This window comes from Schistosoma haematobium, chromosome ZW, assembly GCF_000699445.3.
Source record: "Schistosoma haematobium chromosome ZW, whole genome shotgun sequence".
NCBI classification, from domain to species: Eukaryota; Metazoa; Platyhelminthes; class Trematoda; order Strigeidida; family Schistosomatidae; genus Schistosoma; species Schistosoma haematobium.
In genome coordinates this window covers 49,328,298-49,351,658 of record NC_067195.1, presented here as the reverse complement: position 1 = coordinate 49,351,658, position 23,361 = coordinate 49,328,298, and the positions used below count along the sequence as shown (strand labels likewise).

Sequence of the window (23,361 nt, the reverse complement as noted above, 5' to 3'; positions counted from 1 at the left end):
ACCCAGGGTATTAGGGAACGATGGTAAATCAGTTGGTGAGGTTGTGAATCTTCATCGACTGAGATGGTTGGGTCACGTGTTGCGTATGCCTGAACACCGATTACCACGACGTGCAATTCTAACCGGTGTTGGAGATGGTTGGAAGAAAGTTAGGGTCGGCCAAACCAAAATGTGGCATCAGTGCTTGAAGTCACTAACTTCTAGTCTGAGCCATGTTGGGAGATGCAGACTTTGTTGGGGTCCGCGTGACTATCGTAACCAATGGTTGGAGACTCTGGGTGACATGGCTCAGAACCGATCACAATGGCGTAGGTGCATACACTCTCTGTCTTCCATCAAACCGTGAGATTAAAATTGCTTTACCTTTCTTTCTGCGAACTAATTCTTTCTCCTTGTATCATATCATTATATGCAATATTTCTTTTATACATTACTACTATTGAATTAACTACTATGAATTTGGTGTTCATATTGTTGTGCTAAAAAGGTATGGCAATTTGGACTGATGTATATATGTGCCTGGTCCTACGTTGTGGCTGACTGATTGCATCTATCTCTTCTGTAGATGCCGTCGAAATTCACTGACTTTCCCTAACCTTTTAGTTTGAGTTACCAGTAGATATTACTGCTGTTTCCACAGTTTTTTGAACATCATACCAAGCTACCTCGGGTTGGGTATCAATTTCATGGTTGACTAGCTCCTTCTCTAGTTCCTGATATATATTCTGAACCTTGTCATCATTAAGTTGGACTCTAAAAAGTTTTCTTGCTTTAGCTTTCCTACGTCTAGAAAGACACGGACAAATACGTGCTCCAACTAGAGCATGATCCGAGTCTAAACATATGCGACTGTCTTCATTTGAACCCGTTCAACGGTTGGTAATGGCAACGTGATCTATTCGAGTCCATCGACGAGTCTATTGTGGAGATCGCCACGTCAGATGATATTTCTCCCTATCTTTTAAAGTTAGTGTTTGCCGGAAATAGCATAGCTGCAACACACGGTCGCCATAATATGTTCTGTGATCCGCCTTAGTTCCTCTCGGTTTGGTTTAGTTTACTTACTTGAGCAGTAAAATCACCTGCCGATATTACTACATCAGAGAGTATTCTTTTGAAGGAATTAGGATAGCTTCCTATAAAATTCATTTTAACTTCACCCGAGCTGCAATCAGTGAGGGCGTAAGCAGACAACGAAATGGAAACGGCTTGTGTCCCAATCTTTTCGAGTTATTACTGTCCCGTTTATTCGAAAAGCGAACTAGCGACTGTCTATTGGAATCCGTTCTAGGGGAGCCTGTTGTGCTTCAGAACATTATTCCATACCTACACCAAAGAGGCCGCGGAAAGTAGCAGTGGGATTTCCAGATACTCCGAGGGTGAATCGTGCCAGCTCTTTATATTAACAAGGTGAGGTCAAATGAATGACCGTACTTGGATCTTATATGTGCGTTTGGGAGACTCAGTATATATCGAAGGCGCAAGATTCTGGAGTCCAAACTAGGGAAGCTTGATGTCCTGTCTGACAAAAGGTTCGGGCACTCAAAGTCCCAACATGTAGATTAGAGCGTGGTTTCAGGCGACCAGTAATAACATTTCATGAACTCAAATGATTAACATTGGTGGCTCGTGGTGAAAGAGATAAACAAGAACGGTTAGTCATGGGGTCGGAAGAATTGTTAATAGGTGACTGAGGGATTTGATCGTCAACAAGATAATCTCGGGTGCTGATAAAGATATGAGGGCAGTTGTCACTTACCAGTTGCCCATGCCATGAAGAAGAAGCTGAACCAGTGACAGCCCTAGCGACCTGGGAGCATGATCACAATAGCCCAAGGGACAACTGCTTGAGTCCGATCACTCACACCCTTCTTATGGGACGTCTTCAATATTTTATCTCCTCAATTCCAAAGGCCTTACCCCCAGGGACAGTGATCTGGTGGGGTGATGTGAGGTGTGATACTTTCAGAATCGATCCTTTATGACCACTTCTTTCTGTTGTGAGAAGGAAGCATCACTGCAGATGTTGGTTGTCTGGGGGAAACATCTTACTGCTGTTGTAATACCTCTCTACAGTCAGCAGTACGACTTTTCCCTCGTGCCTCAAATTACTGATTCCAGCGTTACCGTTCTCCAACCTACCTGGGTGACATGGTAGAACCTAAAGTAACATGTGTTCCAGTCAATATAGGTCAACTGAATCGTCACGATAGGCAAGCTCGACACCCACTTCAATGTAGCAGCTACGATTAGGCTATAACCAAATAGAAATAGTCTGAAATGATCATACCGTCAAATGACTGCTAAGCTCTTTAATTTCCACGATTCAAAGTAGGATAGTTTGTTTTAATGAGTATCGGAAATAATGCACAACGGAAAGTAGTTGCCATAACCATTACACGCTTAATTCTTCGCTGGTTGGAAACAATTCCACTCATCAAAATTTGGGAATATGTATGAATTTATAGATTATTAGATTTCAGCTTGTAATTCCGTTTACATAGACTTGCACATTTTAGTGAACTATTTATTAGGTTATACGATTCATGTGTATTTATTAGTAGTCTAATGAATCCATGTTTCAGGGAGATCTTTATGCTTTTCAAGGCCAAGGAAGTGATCTAGTTTTGTATTGAATTCCACTGAACGTTTGTTGGCCGAAAGAAATTGAATTGGCATAGATTTAGCCAACCATGGTATTAGGTGACAAGCATTCACATAATTAGCCAACTTTTGTTGATTTTTCTTTTGTTCGTTTATCGGAAATCGTGGATTATAAGCTGTTTTTAAGACAAAAAAATACACAGAATGAAATAGAATTCTGTACACTACTAAAGAGATAAATACCTACAGATGTTAAGGTGTTGACTATTTCAGTATTTCTTGAACTATTAAAAGTTTTATCCATAAGGTTGTATACCTAGTCTTAGTAACTAAATGAGTGAATAAGTTCTTACATCACTATTCGTTCTCAGTTCTACTCTCATGCATTATGCAACATCGGAATCAAATCAATACAACAACGTTATTCATCTGGTAGATTCCTCTCATTTTTACTACAAGGAAAGCACTAGAATTGCGTCAAGGAGCTAAAATTTCTCCCTTTAGATTAATTAAAGTAGCCTAGTTTCATTGTCGAAAGTTTTGGAAGCTGCGTAATGGTAATAACTCATATTTGCCTCGTTTGATATACTTTTCAAATTATATTTTCCTTCGTTAATATATTTTATTATTAGTCTATCATATGTTAATACAATGTTTCAGAAAACTGGTTCTCGTACAACTTTTCATTTTTTATTACTTTTAAACGGGAAGCTGTCAGTTAATACCTAGTTATTCTGATTAGTTAAATTTTCGAATATCGGATCAATATTCGGTAAGGTACATAGACAAATTATTTTACTGGCTGTTTTACCACCCAAATTCTTTGTATCAATGTGAAATGAGTTAAATAAACCTTTTCTATCCTTATCTATGGCTTTTAAGTCAGTGATTTGGTAGTACAGGTTTTCGAATTGCGTTTGTGTATCAATCTCTTGTTGATATTGTTCTTCAGAATGAGTTTTAAATTCACGACACGGTAATTCATTATAAACCTTGTTTCGCTTTATGTTTGACAGACATATGTTTCTCAACAGATTGGAGAAACTCACTGTAGGGAATATGATTGTAACCATATAATTGTTCTCTTATGTAATCTCATTAATACTCACAGAGCAATTTAATTTCGTTTTTTTAATTATTTTCATCAATTATGTAATCATTTGTAGTTATTATTATTTTCGGCTCTATTCCAAAGAAAAAATTCTTTTTAAATCCACTAACTAAAGTGTGTCAGACATTGGCCCCTAATTATACTACTTCTTGTAATTCTAGACTATTTGCACTTGATGAAAAAATTTGAAATCTAATGAATTTATTTGATTGTGGAAGGACCGTTTTTATTAATGAAGTTGTGTCTAAGTTTTAAATTTCTTGATATTGTGCATTCTTCGTTTAAAGATGTATCTTTGCTCAGAACATATCTTGATCAAATCTAATGATTAATAGCTTTAATAAATATTACTACTAACAAAATTAACTCTTTCAATCGATCAATTTTTAGCATGTCTTACAATTCAATATTCACTAATATTTTAATATTTTATTGTTTACCTTTTAAATGTAATCCCATATAAATCAGTGCTGATCGTTTAATTGTAATGAATGGAAACTTTGGCCTTTCTTGACTAATAGAAGATAATGCCCTAAGAAGGGCTACAGATAATGTTTGTTCAAGAAAACCAGGCAATGGTAATGATTTCACTGTGATAGGGTTTGCAACTGGTGGCAATTTGTGGGGCAGTTGTAGATTAGCAAAAAGAATAGGTTTTCTGTATAAATAAAAATTATTTAAAAGATGAATATTTCCAACGATATTCGGCAGAATTAAAAAAATTGTTAGTCTCTGAGATAATTGGTGTCAGTAGATGAGCATAACTATTGATTACCCAAGGGATATCGAACACCGACTGATAATGAAGATCATACACTTAAACCTATAACAGATTCCTCATTCAACATGAACACTTACCGTTTGGTCGATTTTGCTTGTTTCCCAAAGTAAATAAACAAATACAGTATGAAGAACGATTATATCGAATAGTGTTTATATAATTGAAAGTTAATCCTAAGCAGAAGCAGAATGTGTTCTATAGTACGCACTTACAAGTGGTAGGCCACTCGTGTAACTTAGCCTCATATATGTTGTAAAGGCAAATAATTTTCAAGATCAAAACGCTTAAATAAAAAAGCTCAACGAGTTATACATCATTTCTCAAATTTCTGCTAATTACTATCAAGTGTGGTCAAAACAAAAAAGTTATTTGTAAATTCACGGTAGATTAGCTTAAAATCGGTCACAGTAGTGTATTCGCATTAATTATTTATCTTTAGATTTTGAGCTTAGGACCACTCTATATTTGGGATTTGTTGATCTTACGTAGTCAGTCCTTTGGAACTATGCTTCTTACATTTAGTTTAAACTTGAACTGACACCTATTTTCACCCCTCTGTTCACGCTAGGAAGTGTTTAGTCCATCTTATTAAATGGTATTTCTGACGTATAAAAGGTCAATGATAACTTTTTTTTAGCTCATATCTCCCCACTAACCTTTGTTGATTGATTATTCTCGCTTTTAGTTTGCTGATTTTTGTTACTGTATGGCCATAATTGTCGATATATAAAAAGTTGTTCTGCTACAGTCCTAACTTCGAATATCAATCTTTTCACTGAGTTTTTGACTTCTATCTCTTCTATTGCTCGGTGTACTTTGTATTAGTCGTCCGGTCTGTCCAGTTCGCGTACATCCTGTCTCGTATCTGAAGAATTCGCCAATTATTAGTAATTCGGAATCACCAGATGCTATCTTAAAATATAACCATTTCTCATTTCGTTAACTGTTACATTGATTGAGTTGAATTGAAGTGAAGTAGAATGGATTGACACAAATTCGTTTTAGACCCTACTTTGTCTTTAACTAGTTGATTATGTTTTCAGCAATTTTAATTGGATAGCATCATTAAATATTCACAATATCCCACTAATTAATTTTCTCTCCAATAGACTATCAAACAGTAAAACTTCATGATAAAACTGAGAAGCCAAGTTTTATGAGTGTACCACTAGCCTGTAAAATAGCTGACTTCAGACAATCAAGAGATATCTGTTTTAAAAATGGTTTTAATTTTAGACCAATTTTGTTATTTTTTCAAGATTATCTATTTGAATGATATTTTCGTAAACTTCATTTTATTTACATTAAGACTTATGACAATTCTATTTGGGTGTTTCTTCTTTTCCTGAAAAGAAACAATTTCTGGGCTTGTTTTCTTCCTTATTTCTTCTTGTTACTTACTGATATTTTAAGTTGTCGAATTTTCACAGAACTCACTCTCTAATCAGTCAGTTCGCAACTTAGCAAAATTTGATTACTTATGCATGAATGATGTATGTTTCAATGGATCATACTTTGAACTGAGCATCACTAACTAGGATTTTTCGCAGTCTTTTATAAGCCACTATAGCTATACTGAAGTGAATATCTGTACGCTATGACTCAATTATTAACCATATTTTTGCTGCAGAGCAATCAATGTCGAGGTTAGACATAGAGTACTAGGCGAATATAAAAAATTGATTGATGAGGTAGGAAAACTGCAACTGAGTTGGTTAAAGCGTGTGTTACGTGAGCCCAACTACTGCCTACCTCGATGGGTCTTTTTTGGTGCAATAGTAGACTGGAAGAAAGCTAGGGGTGGCCAAATCAGAACATTGCATCAATCCACGAAGTGACTGACAACTGACATGGTAATAGATCCAGATTACCTTGTTGGTGTTCGGGTTATTATCGTAACTGATGGTTAAATACTTTGCATCACTTGGCTTAAAATCGTTTGCAATGGTGCAGGTGCATCAACTCCTTGTTTTCCTTTTATTCAAACAATACCTTGTGAAATTAGTAGTTGTAAATCATTCTATGACATATTCGATACTTATTAAACCATTTTTCAACAGTCACTGTATGATTTTTATGAAATCTTGAAGTCATAAATTATATGATTTAACTATGAAATGAAAACAGTTATAGAATAATTTCAGCCACCTTTCTCTTGTTACGCTTACCTGAGAAAATTCAATAGACAATTATTTGAACAGAAAGCATATATTTTGTGATCGTAATTAGCCAAATATTCCGGTAGTCCTAATTTTAATCCTTCATAACGTAATTTACTATCATAAAAACAAACCGGACAATAGCCATTTAGGGCTAATTGTTTGGGGAATGAATCATGTATTTGTTTTAAATTATCCCCCTTCAGTCGTATTGGTATTAGTTCATTTTCTGGTAATGCATTAATATTATTTGATGAAACATATCTAGTTGGATTTGCTAGAAATGCTTGTAGTTCACTTGGTCCAGCCATACGATAATAACGTCCTTCATATTCAGCGGTAAAACGCATTGATGTATGGATATAAATTAAATTATTCAATTCATTACCATTATTATTATCATCATCAATGGAAGTGGTAACATCACTCTTGATATCATTGTTTTGATTATTCACGTTGGGATATTCATTTTCTTTACTACTGTAATGACCATTATTATGTAACATTTTCTGCAAATTATGTTTTGTTGAACTGATATGATATGATTTATTTATTTGATTGTCATTGATATTTAACTTAACAATGAATCGTTGTTTAGGTTCATCAATTGTATCTTCTAATTCTTGCCTTTCCCTCAACGCGACAGGACAATACTGACGGAATTCACTGGTTAATTTATCATATTCACACTGTTCAATTCCTAATTCAGCTATAGAGGCAGCTTTATCTAAGTCATTAACATTCAGTTGTTTAAAAAAAAGCAGTGAAGAAAACAAAATGAATTTCAGTAAATGAAAAGTCTCATAGTGTATTGTCAACAAGATAATCCCGCGTGCTGATAAAGATGTGAGGACAGTTGTTACTTACCAGTTGCCCATGCCATGAAGAAGAAGCTGAACCAGTGACAGCCCTAGCGACCTGGGAGCATGATCACAATAGCCCAAGGGACAACTGCTTGAGTCCGATCACTCACACCCTTCTTATGGGACGTCTTCAATATTTTATCTCCTCAATTCCAAAGGCCTTACCCCCAGGGACAGTGATCTGGTGGGGTGATGTGAGGTGTGATACTTTCAGAATCGATCCTTTATGACCACTTCTTTCTGTTGTGAGAAGGAAGCATCACTGCAGATGTTGGTTGTCTGGGGGAAACATCTTACTGCTGTTGTAATACCTCTCTACAGTCAGCAGTACGACTTTTCCCTCGTGCCTCAAATTACTGATTCCAGCGTTACCGTTCTCCAACCTACCTGGGTGACATGGTAGAACCTAAAGTAACATGTGTTCCAGTCAATATAGGTCAACTGAATCGTCACGATAGGCAAGCTCGACACCCACTTCAATGTAGCAGCTACGGTCTGGCGAAGGACTATGGTTTTCATTTCATGAAAATGATAGGTTGGTACTGTGTATTATGCAACATATAAGATGAAGCGATTTAGATATAACTTACGAGCAGTTATTCTTTCCATATATTCTTCAATATGTCTCATCCTATGCTTAATTAAATAAATCACTTTACGCCATAATAACCATCGATTTTGAACTGCTTCTAATTCAACTAGAATTCCATTACGAGATAAATACCATTCTTTAAGTTGTAAGATGATGTTATCATAAGCTGCTAAACGAATAACTAACTCTTGTGCAATATCCACTTCTGGTTCAGGCAATTTGAATCCTTCACTTCTTTCTGGTTCATTATCTGAATAGTGTTCTTCTACAGTTCCATTTGTCGTCATATGTTTTTCATCAAACGTAAGAAATGAAAGACTTGACTTGGACAGTTTTACTTGATTTGTGTTTGATGCTTGTGTAATTCCTCGTAAAATTAATTCTTCTCTAAATTAATGATATCAAATTACTATTAATTATGTTAACAAATCCAATTGTTATTGTTACAACTGTCGTACTCCGAATAGCCATTCCCAGAAATAATAATAATAATATTATATAATAATAGATACTACTGATATTTTATGTGTTGTAACATCCTTTAAATCCTATACCGTTTTGAAATCTTCGTTAATATTAACACATTTGACACCAAAACTTCACAAAAAAGATAATTTCATCATGTTGTTTTCATTTTATGGGTTTTCATAAAAGTAGAACGATACTGAATAAGAAATATCCAGTCATCAATCTCATCTTTTTATGAGAGATAAACTGCTTGTTGAAAAAAACCTAAATTCAGCTATTCTTCCAAACTATATAATTTGTTTATTATATGCTTCTAGCGCAATGAATTTTAAAAGACCCGAAAAAACAATCACTATGTGATCCCTAATAAATAATTTCTAGTAATTCTAGTATGAATTCATATCATGTAGAGTCAAACAAATAAAGTGTAAACTAGAAACCCAACAAAGATATGGCTTGGGAACGTGATTCGTTAGAAATTAGCTGAAAGTTTGAACAGCTCCATTTGATCTAAGTTATCCAATGTTATCGTGTTTATCACAAGACCTGGAGATCTTGTTTTCAATTTCGTGTCAAGTCATTGAATGCACCCTGCATGCATTCTCATAAGAGGATAAAATATCTATCCGAGACATCTTAATTACCAACTCTTTTCCAATTGTTTTTAATTAGACATGAAAATTACTGTCAAAATTAAAATAATTTAGTTTTACAAAACTATAGAAATATGTAATGTTATAAGTATTTGATTTGAAATATGTAGTTTGAACTTATCACTTATCTAGTTGAAAAATAAAACATTGTTTTTACTAATTATTACATGAAATGTAAGTGTATGCAACGAGAGGTTATTTTAAGGGCACTTGCTAATCAGTTAGTACCTTTCATAGTTTACGAGGTCAGTACTTTTCAGTACATATATAAACGTTCTTCATACCAACCAGATATTAATTACCAAATTTAGTGAACACCAAACATTGTCAATTAGATGTTTCGTTTTAGCCTATATACTCTATTATTATGTCATTACAAAATACTGATTTGAAATTAGAACGACAATAGTGACTATCAATAAACGCACGGTGGTTTTGTGTTTTTTGATTTAATTTTTTCCCACCCCATTTTATAAAATTGATTTACGATCAACATGCTAAGTGATTTTGATCTTTATTTGTACCCCAGGACTATATTTCATTGGTCGATATTATCAAATTTATTAACTAATGACATGGATTTTTGAATGATCATATAGGGCAGAGTTATCTTTGAAAACCATTCAATAGTGGGATCATTTTTGATAACTATTGTCGGTTGAAGTATAGTCTTGGGGTACAAATGAATATCATAATCACTTAGCATGTTGATCGTAAATCATATCTCAAAACACGTTATGGTTACATACTCATAAAATGATATGGAATGTATAAGACCGTTTCTTTTTACTTTGGTCTGTCTTTTTATTGGTTGGTTATTAGGCTGATGTTTATAGTGAGAAATATCACCCTCATCAAGAAACTTAAAATATCTAACATAACTCTTCATATAATAACCGTTTGTACGGATTTTGTTAAAAACTCGACTAAATGTTAGTCATTGATATTTAGACCAACATTTAAAACTTTTCAAATGAAAGTGTTATGAATTTTCATTACATTACTTTTTGAAAAAAAACTTAAATATTAGGATTTTCATTATGATTTTAAACTTAACTGATATGCTCTAGATTATAAATGAAATCAATGTCGTACTTACTGTTAGAAACTATATATAGATAGTTAAGCACAGATATAATCATCTTCATACATGAAGTTGTTTCTCTGTTTTATTGCAGGAATAAAATATTTTCTAGTAAACGGAATAATGTCTGGTATTGATTTATAATTACTAATAAGGGACCGCATTATATCATAAGAAAAATAATACCTCATGCATTAATTATATCCTGGGGCCACCGAGTAAGTAATACAGTTGTTAGGAAACGGGTATTAGGTAAGGATGGCAAATCAATTGATGAAGTAGTGAAACTTCATCAGTTGAGATGACTGGGACACGTGTTACGTATGCCTAACCACTGACTGCCCCGACGTGCAATGTTTTATGGTGTAGGAATACGTTGAAAGAAAGCTAGGGGTGGCCAGACCAAAACATGGCACAAATCCATGAAGTCACTGACCAGTGGACTGAGTCGTGTTGGTAGATGTAGACTACCTGGTTGGGATCCGCGAGACGATAGCAACCGATGGTTAGAGACCTAGAATGACATGGTTCAAAATCGTTTGCAATGGCGCAGGTGCATACACTCTTTGTGTTCTCCCAAATTCTAATCTTCTGAATTCGTCATGTCCCTTTTTTCCTCTTTCCAAATTTATTTCACTGGATTATACTCCTTGAATAACATATTCAAACCCTAATGTTCCAGATTACTACTTATACTTTTACTACCTCTACCACTATGGGATTCGAATCGACAATTACATCTGTGCTAATGTGGTTTTGATATTTCGAACTGATATATGTACGTACAAAGTTCTACGTTGTTGTTGACTGACTGATAGTCAAAATACAAGAATAAAATATAAAACTATTTCTCATATATAAAATCTTATTACATAAGTTTATGACAAGATTTTAATTCTGTCATTGGTTGATAATTAATATTTATTAATAATGTAAATCAACTAGTAAAACATACTTTTGTTTTCCATTTTTTACAACTAATTCAATGACAAGATTTGGTCGAACACCAAAAATCGATAATAATTCACCTTGTTCTTTAGTTAATGGATAATTTTCTAAAATATATCTGAATTGTAAATAGTGAATAAAATAATTTATATATGATTAATATCTAGTGTAATAATGAATATTACTTGTATAAAAGAAAAATGTGTAGTAAAACAATAAAAACAAAAATAAATGCTCAGAATAGTTGACAAATGAGAATTTTTGTATCATTTTCATGACTATCTATGATTGAGATTGTGTATTTAGATTGACTTAGGTAGTTTTATTCCGGATAAGGGCACAATGATTAGTCAATTTTCCAAATTGATTGATCATTGAGTATTGATTAATATCATGTATTTCAAGTCATTCTTTGTGATGATCGAATTCTATCAAACGAGTCTAATTGACTTGACATCATGTAAATTATGCTAAAATGTAAAGTGGTGGTTAGAGGTAATTGATAGGAAGATATTAACTTAGATTTTGTGTTACTTGACACTTGTTAATCTTGAGGGAACTGGTGCTACCCTGACAAACTGGGTTCGGTATTAGTCAGCTTTGTAGTCAGGAAAGTTACCATTTAATTATTTGGGCCTCGAATAATCTGTAAGACTGATTGATTGATCACTGAAAAGTAATCAATTTCATGTATGTTAAGTCTGTCTTAATAATCCTAAACCTAGATCTTGCAACTAACACCTTACATTATTGGTCAGTATTTATAAATAAAATAGTTTATATTTACTCTCAATGAAAGTTATTCCACCCAATAAAACTGTACAACTATTTCAAAGATCTGATTTGTAGATAATTAAGACAGCATTTGCTAATTAATCATATACATAGTTCTCAAAACCTAAACAATAAATTACTTTTATCATAAATCATATAAAATATTTAAATGTTTAGTCGTAAGGTACTGAATTATGTCAGAGAACTTAATATTATTATTCGTATTTTTAGTTATTATCACTTTTAGATAGGTTACTTATATACATGTGTCAATCTACAATCTTAGGTTTATTTCTCAATAAATGTATTTGTTATTCGAAATCAAAATTTCTACATAGCATTAAATTGTTCATTTATAGTTACGTAACTTAGAAATTCTCTTATCCTAATTAAATCACAGACATATATGGTGAATTTTAATAAACCAATCAAGTATAATTGAATTGTATGAGTTATTTAATTTCATTGGTATGCAATAACCTTTAAGAATGAACTTCAATTTATCTATCGTATAGTTTTCAAGATATAAAATATAGGAATTATTAACATGAAGTCAATACTTTGAAAGGTATACAACATAAAAAGAGGGATATTGAATGAGTCCACGATAAAGATTTATTTACTCACTATTTCATTATCTTATATAATTAAAACTAAATAGAAGAGTACAAGCAACACCACAACTCAGGAATGCAATAAATGTGTTGATGATCAAATACCTATTTCCTTAAAGAAATATTTCGAAAATAAACCTTTTATTGTATATTACATTTGACTTCAGGCATCATGTTGGTTTTTCTGAATAAACTGTAGGCCGAAATGATAGTCTCTAATACCATTTTTGCTTTAATACTGTGCTAATGTCAGTCCTATCAAACCTTCTTTAGACCTAGTTGATAAAACTGACAGTTTTCCAAAATTTATTTAATCCTTATTTTTCGATTCAGTAGTGTATGAATTTACTTCTCAATTCATTTTGATCATTGCTATTCTCCAAAGCTGATCAAACGTCCTGAAAGTCATGAGAAATATGTTGATGAAACTTCGTTTTATTAGCATTTATATTGAGCAGAAGGTGTTGACTGAAGGATTTCTTGTGTTCGTCTATAAGTACTCACTACTAAACTTATTTTTTCAATGTGTCTAAGTATGTAGTTTAAGTATAAAATGATCTATTTACAATAGAGTAATTCACCTTCCCCTTAAAAAAAACAACACTGAAACTAGTGTATGAAAATGTTTCTAAGTTTATATTAGTAAGAAAATGTATTATTCTTGATGCAATTTTTATTTACATTAAAAATTAACTTACCCACGTGTGAAATAAATACCATTCATTAATAATGTTTGAATAGCTTGAGCTGTTAGTTCATCTGAAATACATTCACCTCGATTAAATTGTTCTCTAATTCTAGTAGCTAATGATGTATGCATATGACTTGGATCATTTAATATCCAACGTATTGAATCTCCAGCATTAATTACAGGTATATTATATTCTTTAGCTAAACGTTGAGCAACTAAATGAAATTTATATTTTATAAAATAATGTAGATTCTTATTAGGAAAATTTGTTTTAATTAAATCATGATTTGCATACATTTTAAATAAAACTAACCTTCATAGTTCATTTTAATTTCATTAGTTGACATCATGAGTCAATTGCAGCTAGACCACTATGGAAAACTTGGAAGCACTGAACGGCCATTTCATCCCAGTATGAGACTCCTCAGAAATGCGCATCCACGATCCCGCCCCCGCAAAACTCGAACCCAGGACTTATCAGTCTCACGCGCCAGCGCCTAACCATTAAACTATTAAGCCTGTATCCAACGGTGGTAATGTCTAACTTCAACCAATCCACGAAGTTGCGCCACCGTATTTTAATTGTCATTTAGTTGAAGCTAAAAACTACCCTATTTGATTGATTGGTTTTAGTATTATAGAAATATGAGAAGTTTAATTTGATAGCTTTTCTTGTAAAATAATATAGTTTACAGCTCTCAATGACATTTGCTAGACAACTATTATGAACCAAAAAGGACTGGACTGCTGTTTTTTCTACGATTAAGTCTTATTGCAGAACTTGAAGGCTCTAAGTTCGATCTGCGGTGTGGTCATGGATAGCAAGTATTGATGAGTCTTTTACCGGGATGAAAAAGCTGTTCATGTTTCATGGTTTTCAATGATTATCTAAGTTCAGTTTGTGATTTCTATCATAAAATCCAACAATCTTGAAAGATCCTTTACACTAATAAAATTTATATCTATTCATTTTTCTTGTCTATGAAACCATTTCAATTATTCGCGGTAGACATTTAAAAATCAGTATACTTTGAATGTACATCTTAACTAATACAATTCTTTCATATCATTTTTGAGAGAGTTTGAGCTATTCTATTGTTGGTATTTCGGACTGAAATATAATCAGTCTTTGTTGCCATGTGTAAATCCTGGGTGGATTTCCTCGATCTACTATAATAAATGATATATTGAATAGAAGGATTATCTGTAGCACTGTAATCATAGATTGGCGGTTCGTCCTAATTATGACTCGTCAGCCTTATGTAATAGGCGTCCTGGATTCTACTACTAGTTACCATTCTTCTTTTCTATATACGTCTTCCAGTAATTTCCTCATGAAATTGTATCACTGGATATTTAACGTCAACATTATTTAGGTTATTTACTGATCAGCTTTCATGTATATTATGACTACATAAGACCAAGAAGGTCATCGTTTAAAACTGATCGATATTGAAAAAATCACTTTTTAAACTGACGTGATACTATGGTATGAGCTACGTATATATCCACATAGGTGGTATATAACGATAGTCATGAATAGAATGTATTCTAATAAAAGATCGAGAAGGAAAGAACGGGGACGGAAAACAATTGGTATGCAAATGTAGGAACAATAAAATCTGAGACAATGGGCTGATATTTGCAGACGAAACAGTCAAGTTTGAGACAATTGATTGACATTTTGCAAATTAAATATTTACTGTATGATTCTCAGATTTAGTGAGATACTCTGTAATTTTGCACGCGAATACATTCGATTAGTTCCCACACGTATTCTTGTTCTCTACAATGCCATTTAACAAGTCTAGAAAATTTGATTTTATGTGAAATTTTTATATGAGAAAAATTCACAAAACTAATTTTTACAGATTCACTTGGTGTTGTTTTACTTGTATCTTTCCATTGTCCTGAATTCCACTAATAGCCAATATCCATCTTTAAGTTTCACAGAATTTTTTTAGAATCTTAGCATGATATCTGAGTAGATAATTTAATATTTCATGATATTTGTTTTTATAAATAATCAACAATTCTTATCAAAAATGATAATATCAACCTTATATTGCATATCATACATAACATTTCAATTTAGAAAAAGAGGTTTGTTTAGTTTAAAGATTTGTTACATTCAAGATTGACTTTAACTATACAACCATTCACACCACAAAACACATGGTAACTTTTTCATCTTAGTATAGGACTCCCTTGCCGTACACATTCAATACCTTGTAACATATTTCTAATGTGTAATATCTGCAATATTAAACAATCTTCACAAAAATTCATTCTTAATAATAATCATTTATTCACAAGCTACTAATCTGGGGGAACATCGCTGAAATCTTAATACGAACTCATAGGCAGTTGGGTTCAATATTGTCTAGAATGGACAAACATTAGCGTCGGCATTGGATGACGACTACAGAATGTCACGAAACAAGTGGAGTTTAAAATTATAACCATTGTATTTCAATTCAGTGATCTGAAGACAAGACACTTGCCATGTGACCTTATGAAGTCATGAGTCCCCACTGCTGATGAGTTTTGTTCTACGATGAAACAGTCAATCAATAATCTCTAATTTTCAATGAGTACTTGTCTATAATCAATTTACTATGCAAACTACTTTTAAATTGTAAGATGTTAACTAATTCTTTCCATTTGTTTTTATTGAAAATATAAAAAGCAAGTAATTCGGTTTTACTCATATTTAGTTCCAAATGTAAGATATTAAATACGTGAATATTTAATTTGATTGAAAATGTATAAAATTGTAATTTAAATGTAAAAACTGCAGTAAAAAAGCAGTAAATACTTCTAGTACCTGACTTCACAAAAGATGACATCCAAATCCCTATGCATAAAGTAGAGCCCTGAACTTTCATGTATTGTGGCGAGCACGAAACCTTCTAGTCACTAAGATCTAGTTATTAACAATTTTAATAAGTGGTTCAACATTTAATACTTCACTACAGTCACAATAAAATATTTATCTACTGTGTAAATAAACAATACTCAATGCCAAATATTTACTCAAATAACTTTCAACAATCGAAACAACACCAATTCTATTTCTGGTAATTATCATACCAAAGTATTGTTTATCATAAGTATTTCCAGCTAATGCCGGATATGATGGAATAATATAAAATAATCATTAGTTGGTGTATGACCTTTAACTTTGTCATAGATTAATTATTTTCTATCTAGTAAAATAGCTTAGTTACACTATTTGAGTTGTATACTTTAGATTAAATTATTAATTTACATTCTTGAACAAAGTAATTAGTTTGCTAGTTGTTTTGTCTTCTAAAATTTACTTAGTTTGAATTTTGAAATTAAATTAGCAAATAAAAACAAAATAAACTTGTATTAGTGTCAAATAAAAACTGAAATTGAACTTGAATTCTCCAACAATGTTCAACTACAGGATCTTTCGATTCGACCTTAAAAAACACTACAAAATTTATTGTTTCTGTAGAGTGTTGAAATTATAAGAAACAGAAATTGTTTATTTACTCATTCCGTAAAATGAGTTAAACATAATGAAGTATTGTACAATGTTTTTGAAATCATAGCTTCAATTTGTTCAAATGAATGAATGAATGAGCAAATATTAGTTAATATACATTAACGTACATTATAAATGACTTGATATTTATCTGTAATATGTTTAAACCAGCAATAATAATATAATATACTGGTTTACGGGTTGGTAATGAATGGAAATAAAGTTACTGAATATTTCTTATTCGTACTTACTTATTATTACTTATTCGTATTAAGTGAAAAACGTTGATGAAAAGAATCATAACACATGTGTAATTTCTAATGATTCAATACTCTATATAAAAGGCTTAGAGTATGTAAATGTAATTATAACTCATGTACTTTATGCAATATTCTAGACTTCTATATTTTTGACACATGAAAATAAATTTATTACAAGCGAATTCCTTCCTAACAGAAATCGTTTCACCCATTAAGTCTAAAGTTTACATTTCCAAGGTTAAAAAAAAGTACTATCTCATTTGAAGTATTATTGCTACGGGGGGTCCATAACAAGTATTTGCAAAAACAGACTGCGATACAGATTTTCGGATGTTGTTATATTACACAATAACATCAGCTGATAAACGACTGAAATCGAGAAAGTATAAGTGAAGTGAATGTGTTGTGTTAAAAAAATGGGGAAATTAATTCCTTTTGTAATAATTAATAACGAATGGTAAAAGTTATTAAGTTTTCGTTCCCTATCCACTGAATAGTTTCTTTTTAGGGAACAACACATGGATATAAGAGATTTAATTCAGGTTAAAAAACTGAAAATATAAATTTATGTAATAGTAAAACTGTACTAAAATATATACTTAGACATATTAATCTGAAAAGATCGTATTGTTTACATTAATTAGTAACCAGATTTTGAGTACGGCTCATTACTGCTTATTTGACAACTTACTGTATAAAAGCGGTTTATAGATGTTTCACAAATGAAATGTCACAATGAACAAAGATGAAAGACATGCTCAATCCTAATAATGATCCATTCTCTAAAAAAACAATGTTTTATGACCGAAATTCAATGATAATATCATCATTTTCCCGCTCAACTGTAATTAGAAATCTTAACTATTGAATTTCTAAAAGTACCATACTCATAGCAAAATCCGAGAATGGTTTTAAACTCGATACCATTTATGGTCATGGGTACGCACAAATGCTGAACCTCAAACTAAAGTGATACAATTGTCCGTTGATTGTTAGTTTTCAGCAATTTCCCAAATGATGTCAATATATGATGAAAACTGTTAAATATTTTTTACAGTCTCGAGGTTGTTTTAAATCTCAAACCATCTATTTATACTTTGACACAAGTAAACTTATTTCAATTTTCTTTATTAAAAAAACTATTCATCTGTCATTTTCATGTTGATCTCCAGGCATAACTTACTACATGCTTTATAAAGTAGGACTATTCGTTTAATTTCACAAGTGGAAAAAGTTTGGGCATTTATATATTGTAACCTAATTTTGGACTCTGTCTAATAGAATAATCAATTGTAATTCTAACTAAATGAAGCAAATGTATTCAAGAATTTACAACAGCTGATTTTAAAAACACTTATTACAGGTAAAATGTAAATCAGATAACTCATATCTAACGGCGATGAATATATGTAGTTAATATGTTAAAAAGTACTGGGGAATAATCTGTTTGCAAGACAATGTCATACACTTTAGCTTCAGTTAGAATTCATGAGCCAAAACCTGTTTTCTGTGTACTTGGACCATAGGCTTTTGTGTCCATTCATATTCATTAGTTGACGCGCTAATGTGATGCAGAGTGAATGAACCATATTTGGCATTTACAACCAATATATAAACAAGAACGTATTTAAGCTTAGTTTTTCAATGATGTAAGGAAAGTAAATATGACTTTGCTGCTTCAACGCCTAACTCATTGTGATCTCTCAGCCGACTTAAATGCTGACTTTCAGGTTGTTAATGGAGTTCATTCAAATCTCCTAGCATTTCTTAGTTTCCAAGTGTTTGAAACAAAAGTCTGTTTCTCTATCAATGATATAAAACTGGAATATTGCAATAAAACAAATTTCACCTCAGCATATTGTTACCGTTGTTATTTTCACTGCCCATACCATTAAATTGGGAATGTGATCATTTCGTAAAAATATTTTCCGATTTTCCTTAATTTTCATTATACATTAATTTGATTCTAGTTTTTTTTTACTAATACGACTTAATTATCTTACTCAATTCACATTATATACGTCTCTAATGTCACTTATTTAGTAAAGTAAATCATATTGAAGTTGTGAAACATCGTCTAGTGGCCATCTTCGCTAAGTAATCTAGTATTATGATTACTCACGAAATGAAATAGTATGCAAATTTACCGCTTCATAACGAAATCATTGAATTTCATGGTCTTCATAAAGTTTTAGCCAGTTGCATATCAGATAAAAAAAAGTGAATGCAACTCATGTGCTCATTAAATATCTCAGAAACTTTCAAGTTGGTTAACAATATCTACATTAAAAAAACGTTTGTTCCATTACATTATCGTTAAATCTTGAGAAAATACCATTTTAATTACTTGTTATAACTGAGGACACAACTGGTTACTTGCTAATCAATAACTGAACAAAGATTACTACGACTATATGTAAGGAACAAAGTAAGAATGTAGATTAAGGTTTTATTATGAACCTATGATAAGTTCATAGTTGATCCAACCACTTATAAGAAGTATATTTATTAAAATACCATACTTAGATATTATTTACTTTTCTGGTCAGTATTCGATTATGATCATACTGAACTAAACAGTAATTTTTAAGCAAAGATGAATAGTGGCTAACAATGGAATGCAGGACGTGCGTTTCGTCCTATTTGGAACTCGTCAGCTGGATGTGCCTGCATCGCAGAGTTGACGTTCATTCCGGGATTCTTAAAAGCTTGTGACTTAAGGCTATATCGAAGCAATCCGCACAGGATGCAAATATGCCAACATGAGACTGATCAATTACAGTCCTAAATAATAATAGGAAGATACAAGTAAAACAATACCGAGTGAATTTAAACAGTAAGTGACATAAATTAATTAATAACTAGAAGCTTATATACAATCTACAATATTAAAAGATTTAATTGCATTAACTAAATATATAAATAAATTACTAAATCTCTTATTACTCGTTCCTAACAATTATAAATATGTCTATAGAAAGAAAACAATTTCTTTAAAACTAATTAAGAAGCTAGACCACCATGGAAAACCTGGAAGCACTGGACGGCCGTTTCATCTCAGTACGGGACTCCTCAACAGTGTGCATCCACGATCTCGCCCCCGTAAGATTCGAACCCAGGACCCATCAGTCTCGCGCGAGAAACCATTGAGCCTGTATCCAACGGGTGTTAATGTCTAGCTTCAACTAATCAACGGAATTGAGCGACACATTCACCATTGTCATCAGTGAGTTACTATCTTACAACAGACCTGGTTGAACTCCACTGGTCACTGCTTCTCACTAGAATTCCAGGATATACCTCTTGATCTCAACCATTGAAGTTACCATAATATTCACAAAAACCCTTCTGATATTAATTAAGAAGTATTGATTTTTAATTGTATCAGGTGAACAAATTTAATTAATTTATTACTAATTAAAAGAATATTTACCAACTATCGAAAGAAGTTATATCTCTCCGGTTTAAATAATAAATAACTTTCAAGCATGAACTGATTCTTCAACAACTTATTACATAGTCGATCAATAATTAGTCGTACAGTTCAAAATCTATATAAATCTCAGATTGTTTCTTGACATAACCAGAAAAGAATTAAATAAATAAATAATGACATAGGACGGGTCAGTTACTTCATTAGTTAGTTAGCTATGACAATAAAAATTATCCTTAACTATTGTAAAATAAGACAGGTTTTATTATCTTAGTAAAGGTATCTTGTACAATTAAAAATCACTTGATAATATCAGAGGAAGTACAACATAACCATCAAATCTAATTTGATAAAATAGAATCAGTTCGACTTTAATATTCAAATATTTAACTAGAGATAAATCAGTATTTTGATAAAGTAGATTAACCTTAAGAACTTGTACATTAAATCAATTTAACTTACATATGTTTAAGTTATGGAATTTAAATAGGTCTGAATACTACGATGTCACTGGAATGATTTATGATTAGTAGAACAGTTTGAGTACAAACTATGAAGTGATTGGACATAGCTTATTTTCTTCAGAGCTAGGAACATAACGTTGAAGCATCTGTTATATTGATTAACTAATAGCTGAGTTTCAGTTTCACTTCTTATAAGCTAATCAGTTAAAATCTAAGTAACTGGGAAAATACTTCAGTTCAATGGAAGGTTTATAAACAACACTAATCAACTCTCTTGAAAAAACATAATCTAACAGTCAGTATCATTGTTTCTAACCTCCCTATTCTGATTGTCAATAAGTTCTTATGAGTTGGAGATGTTGTATAATTAATGTTTCATTAGTTGTAATGCGTATACATGTACCGAAAATTATTGAAAAAGAAAATTTATAGTTATTTTGTGGTTACACATATAATATACCGTCTAATATGATATTGAAAGCGATCTATAAAAAGCAAAAAAATGAAACAATCAATCTATACAATAAAATTGAATATTTTTAATCTTAGTAGTCACTCATGCATATCACCAATAAAACAGTACACAAGTCACCGAAGAATAGTTGTTTGAATTCCTTTTTTCATGATTATTTGATAGTACGATTTGATGACTTCATAAGTGCCAAATTCGGAAGTAAATAAAAACAATCTAATGTTATGTATCCGTTAAATTACATTGTTTTTCAACCGTGAAATATTTTATTCACGTGAAATTTCGATCTGATCAATCATGATTTCAGTTATGGAATATATATATAACGATAACGTGGATTTCCCTGTGTGTATTATTAACCTAACTGTACTACTCCAACAGTCAGTGGTCTCATAGACTGATTCTTAATTCGGTCTCCAATAACTTTCATCCAGTCTACTCTTTTATCAATTAATATCACACATCAAGGTTGGCGGTGGAAGGACATAAGTGGTACTCATCCTAAGCATTCCAGTTGATGAAACCTCACTGTACCACCAACCGATTTACCATCTTTGCCTGGTACTCTGTACTTAATCTCGACGTTGCTTACTCGGTAATCCCAGCATACTTAAACAGTGCTTCGAAGTCATTTATGATCAAATACTAATGATTTAGGACTATCCTGTACTTATTGCTCTTGAATATTAATTCATCGATAATCCCCGTAACAATTCGATATTACTGTATACTGGTGGTTCTAACTGTTGTCCAATTCTCGTCACTACCGTTCCATCTGGAGATTGCCTCTGTTAATGTACATGTTGACTTTGTTGAGTCCGCGGTTTTCCTGCTTAAACTCGACAATCGGGAACTACTACAAATCCTACGACCCAAAGAAGAACTAGAAATACTTATCCACTGAAGATTTGGTGCCTCCCAAAAAATAACGTCTCTAAACATGTTCCAAAATCACACCGTCATTAGACCAAAATACAATCATTTATATAACAATTTTGACACGTTAATCTCATATTTTGAGGAAAATACATACAGTGAAAACGCACTGAATGTGGTTCACATAAACAGATCAAGGAAATACAATTGTCACACTGAAAGTTCATACTTGTCATATTAAAAGAGTTTGCACTGAAATAATCCAAGAAATATTGATCTTAAAACGCCACGTTGATTGAAGTTCATATATGTCACCATGTTGGAAATTCATAATTAATTGACAAAAAATTATTGATCTCTATAATGTCATCATCTTATCTCGTCATATCGGAAATAATTTGTTTATTTTTACTAAGAATAACAAAAATAAGTCAAACAAAAAATCATATCTCTTGTTTCAAATTATATGAATTACGTTCCCTGGTTAACTCTATTTCGAAAGCGTATGACAATTAAAGAGACCAGGAAATAGAATTCAGACAGTTTAAATTAATGAGTAAAAGGTGTGAAGGTTTAAAATGCATTTATTAATGAACTAGAATAGTTTGATCTAATTACCACAAACCCATTTGGTGGTGAACTTTCTTTATATAGTGAGGACGTATCCTACAAATAGTATATTAACTGATTGGTTGATGGACCTCTAGCTAGTTGTTCAAAATCAAATTTATCTAATAACATTCTCAAGATTAAAAAAAATTCTAAACTGATCTTAGGTAGACTGCCATTGAAAACTTAAGAGCACTGGACATTTGTTCCTTCCTAGCATAATACTACTCAGCAGTACCCATTCATGATCTCATCAGCGAGAATCAAACTTAGGACCTATGACCTCAGATGTAAACACTTAACCTTAAAAACTTTGTTTATAAAACGTTATAAATCGTTAAATGAATACAAAAAACAGTTTCACAACGCGAATGTCTTTATATATATACAT

General features: G+C 32.1%; 1 protein-coding gene across 1 annotated transcript in view; it reads right to left on the bottom strand.

Annotated features, from left to right (window-relative positions):
- Positions 1 to 2,142: 2,142 nt before the first annotated feature.
- The window catches only part of AKD1 (adenylate kinase), a gene marked incomplete at its 5' end in the record, with an annotated part of 66,095 nt that continues 44,876 nt past the window's right edge, over positions 2,143 to 23,361 (bottom strand). Inside the window, 6 exons of the mRNA XM_012939732.3 lie at positions 2,143 to 2,780; positions 4,156 to 4,373; positions 6,665 to 7,382; positions 8,109 to 8,497; positions 11,271 to 11,381; positions 13,350 to 13,557. Coding sequence (XP_012795186.2) covers positions 2,566 to 2,780; positions 4,156 to 4,373; positions 6,665 to 7,382; positions 8,109 to 8,497; positions 11,271 to 11,381; positions 13,350 to 13,557 — 1,859 coding nt within the window. The 3' untranslated portion in view covers positions 2,143 to 2,565. The remainder of the gene's footprint in view (positions 2,781 to 4,155; positions 4,374 to 6,664; positions 7,383 to 8,108; positions 8,498 to 11,270; positions 11,382 to 13,349; positions 13,558 to 23,361) is intronic.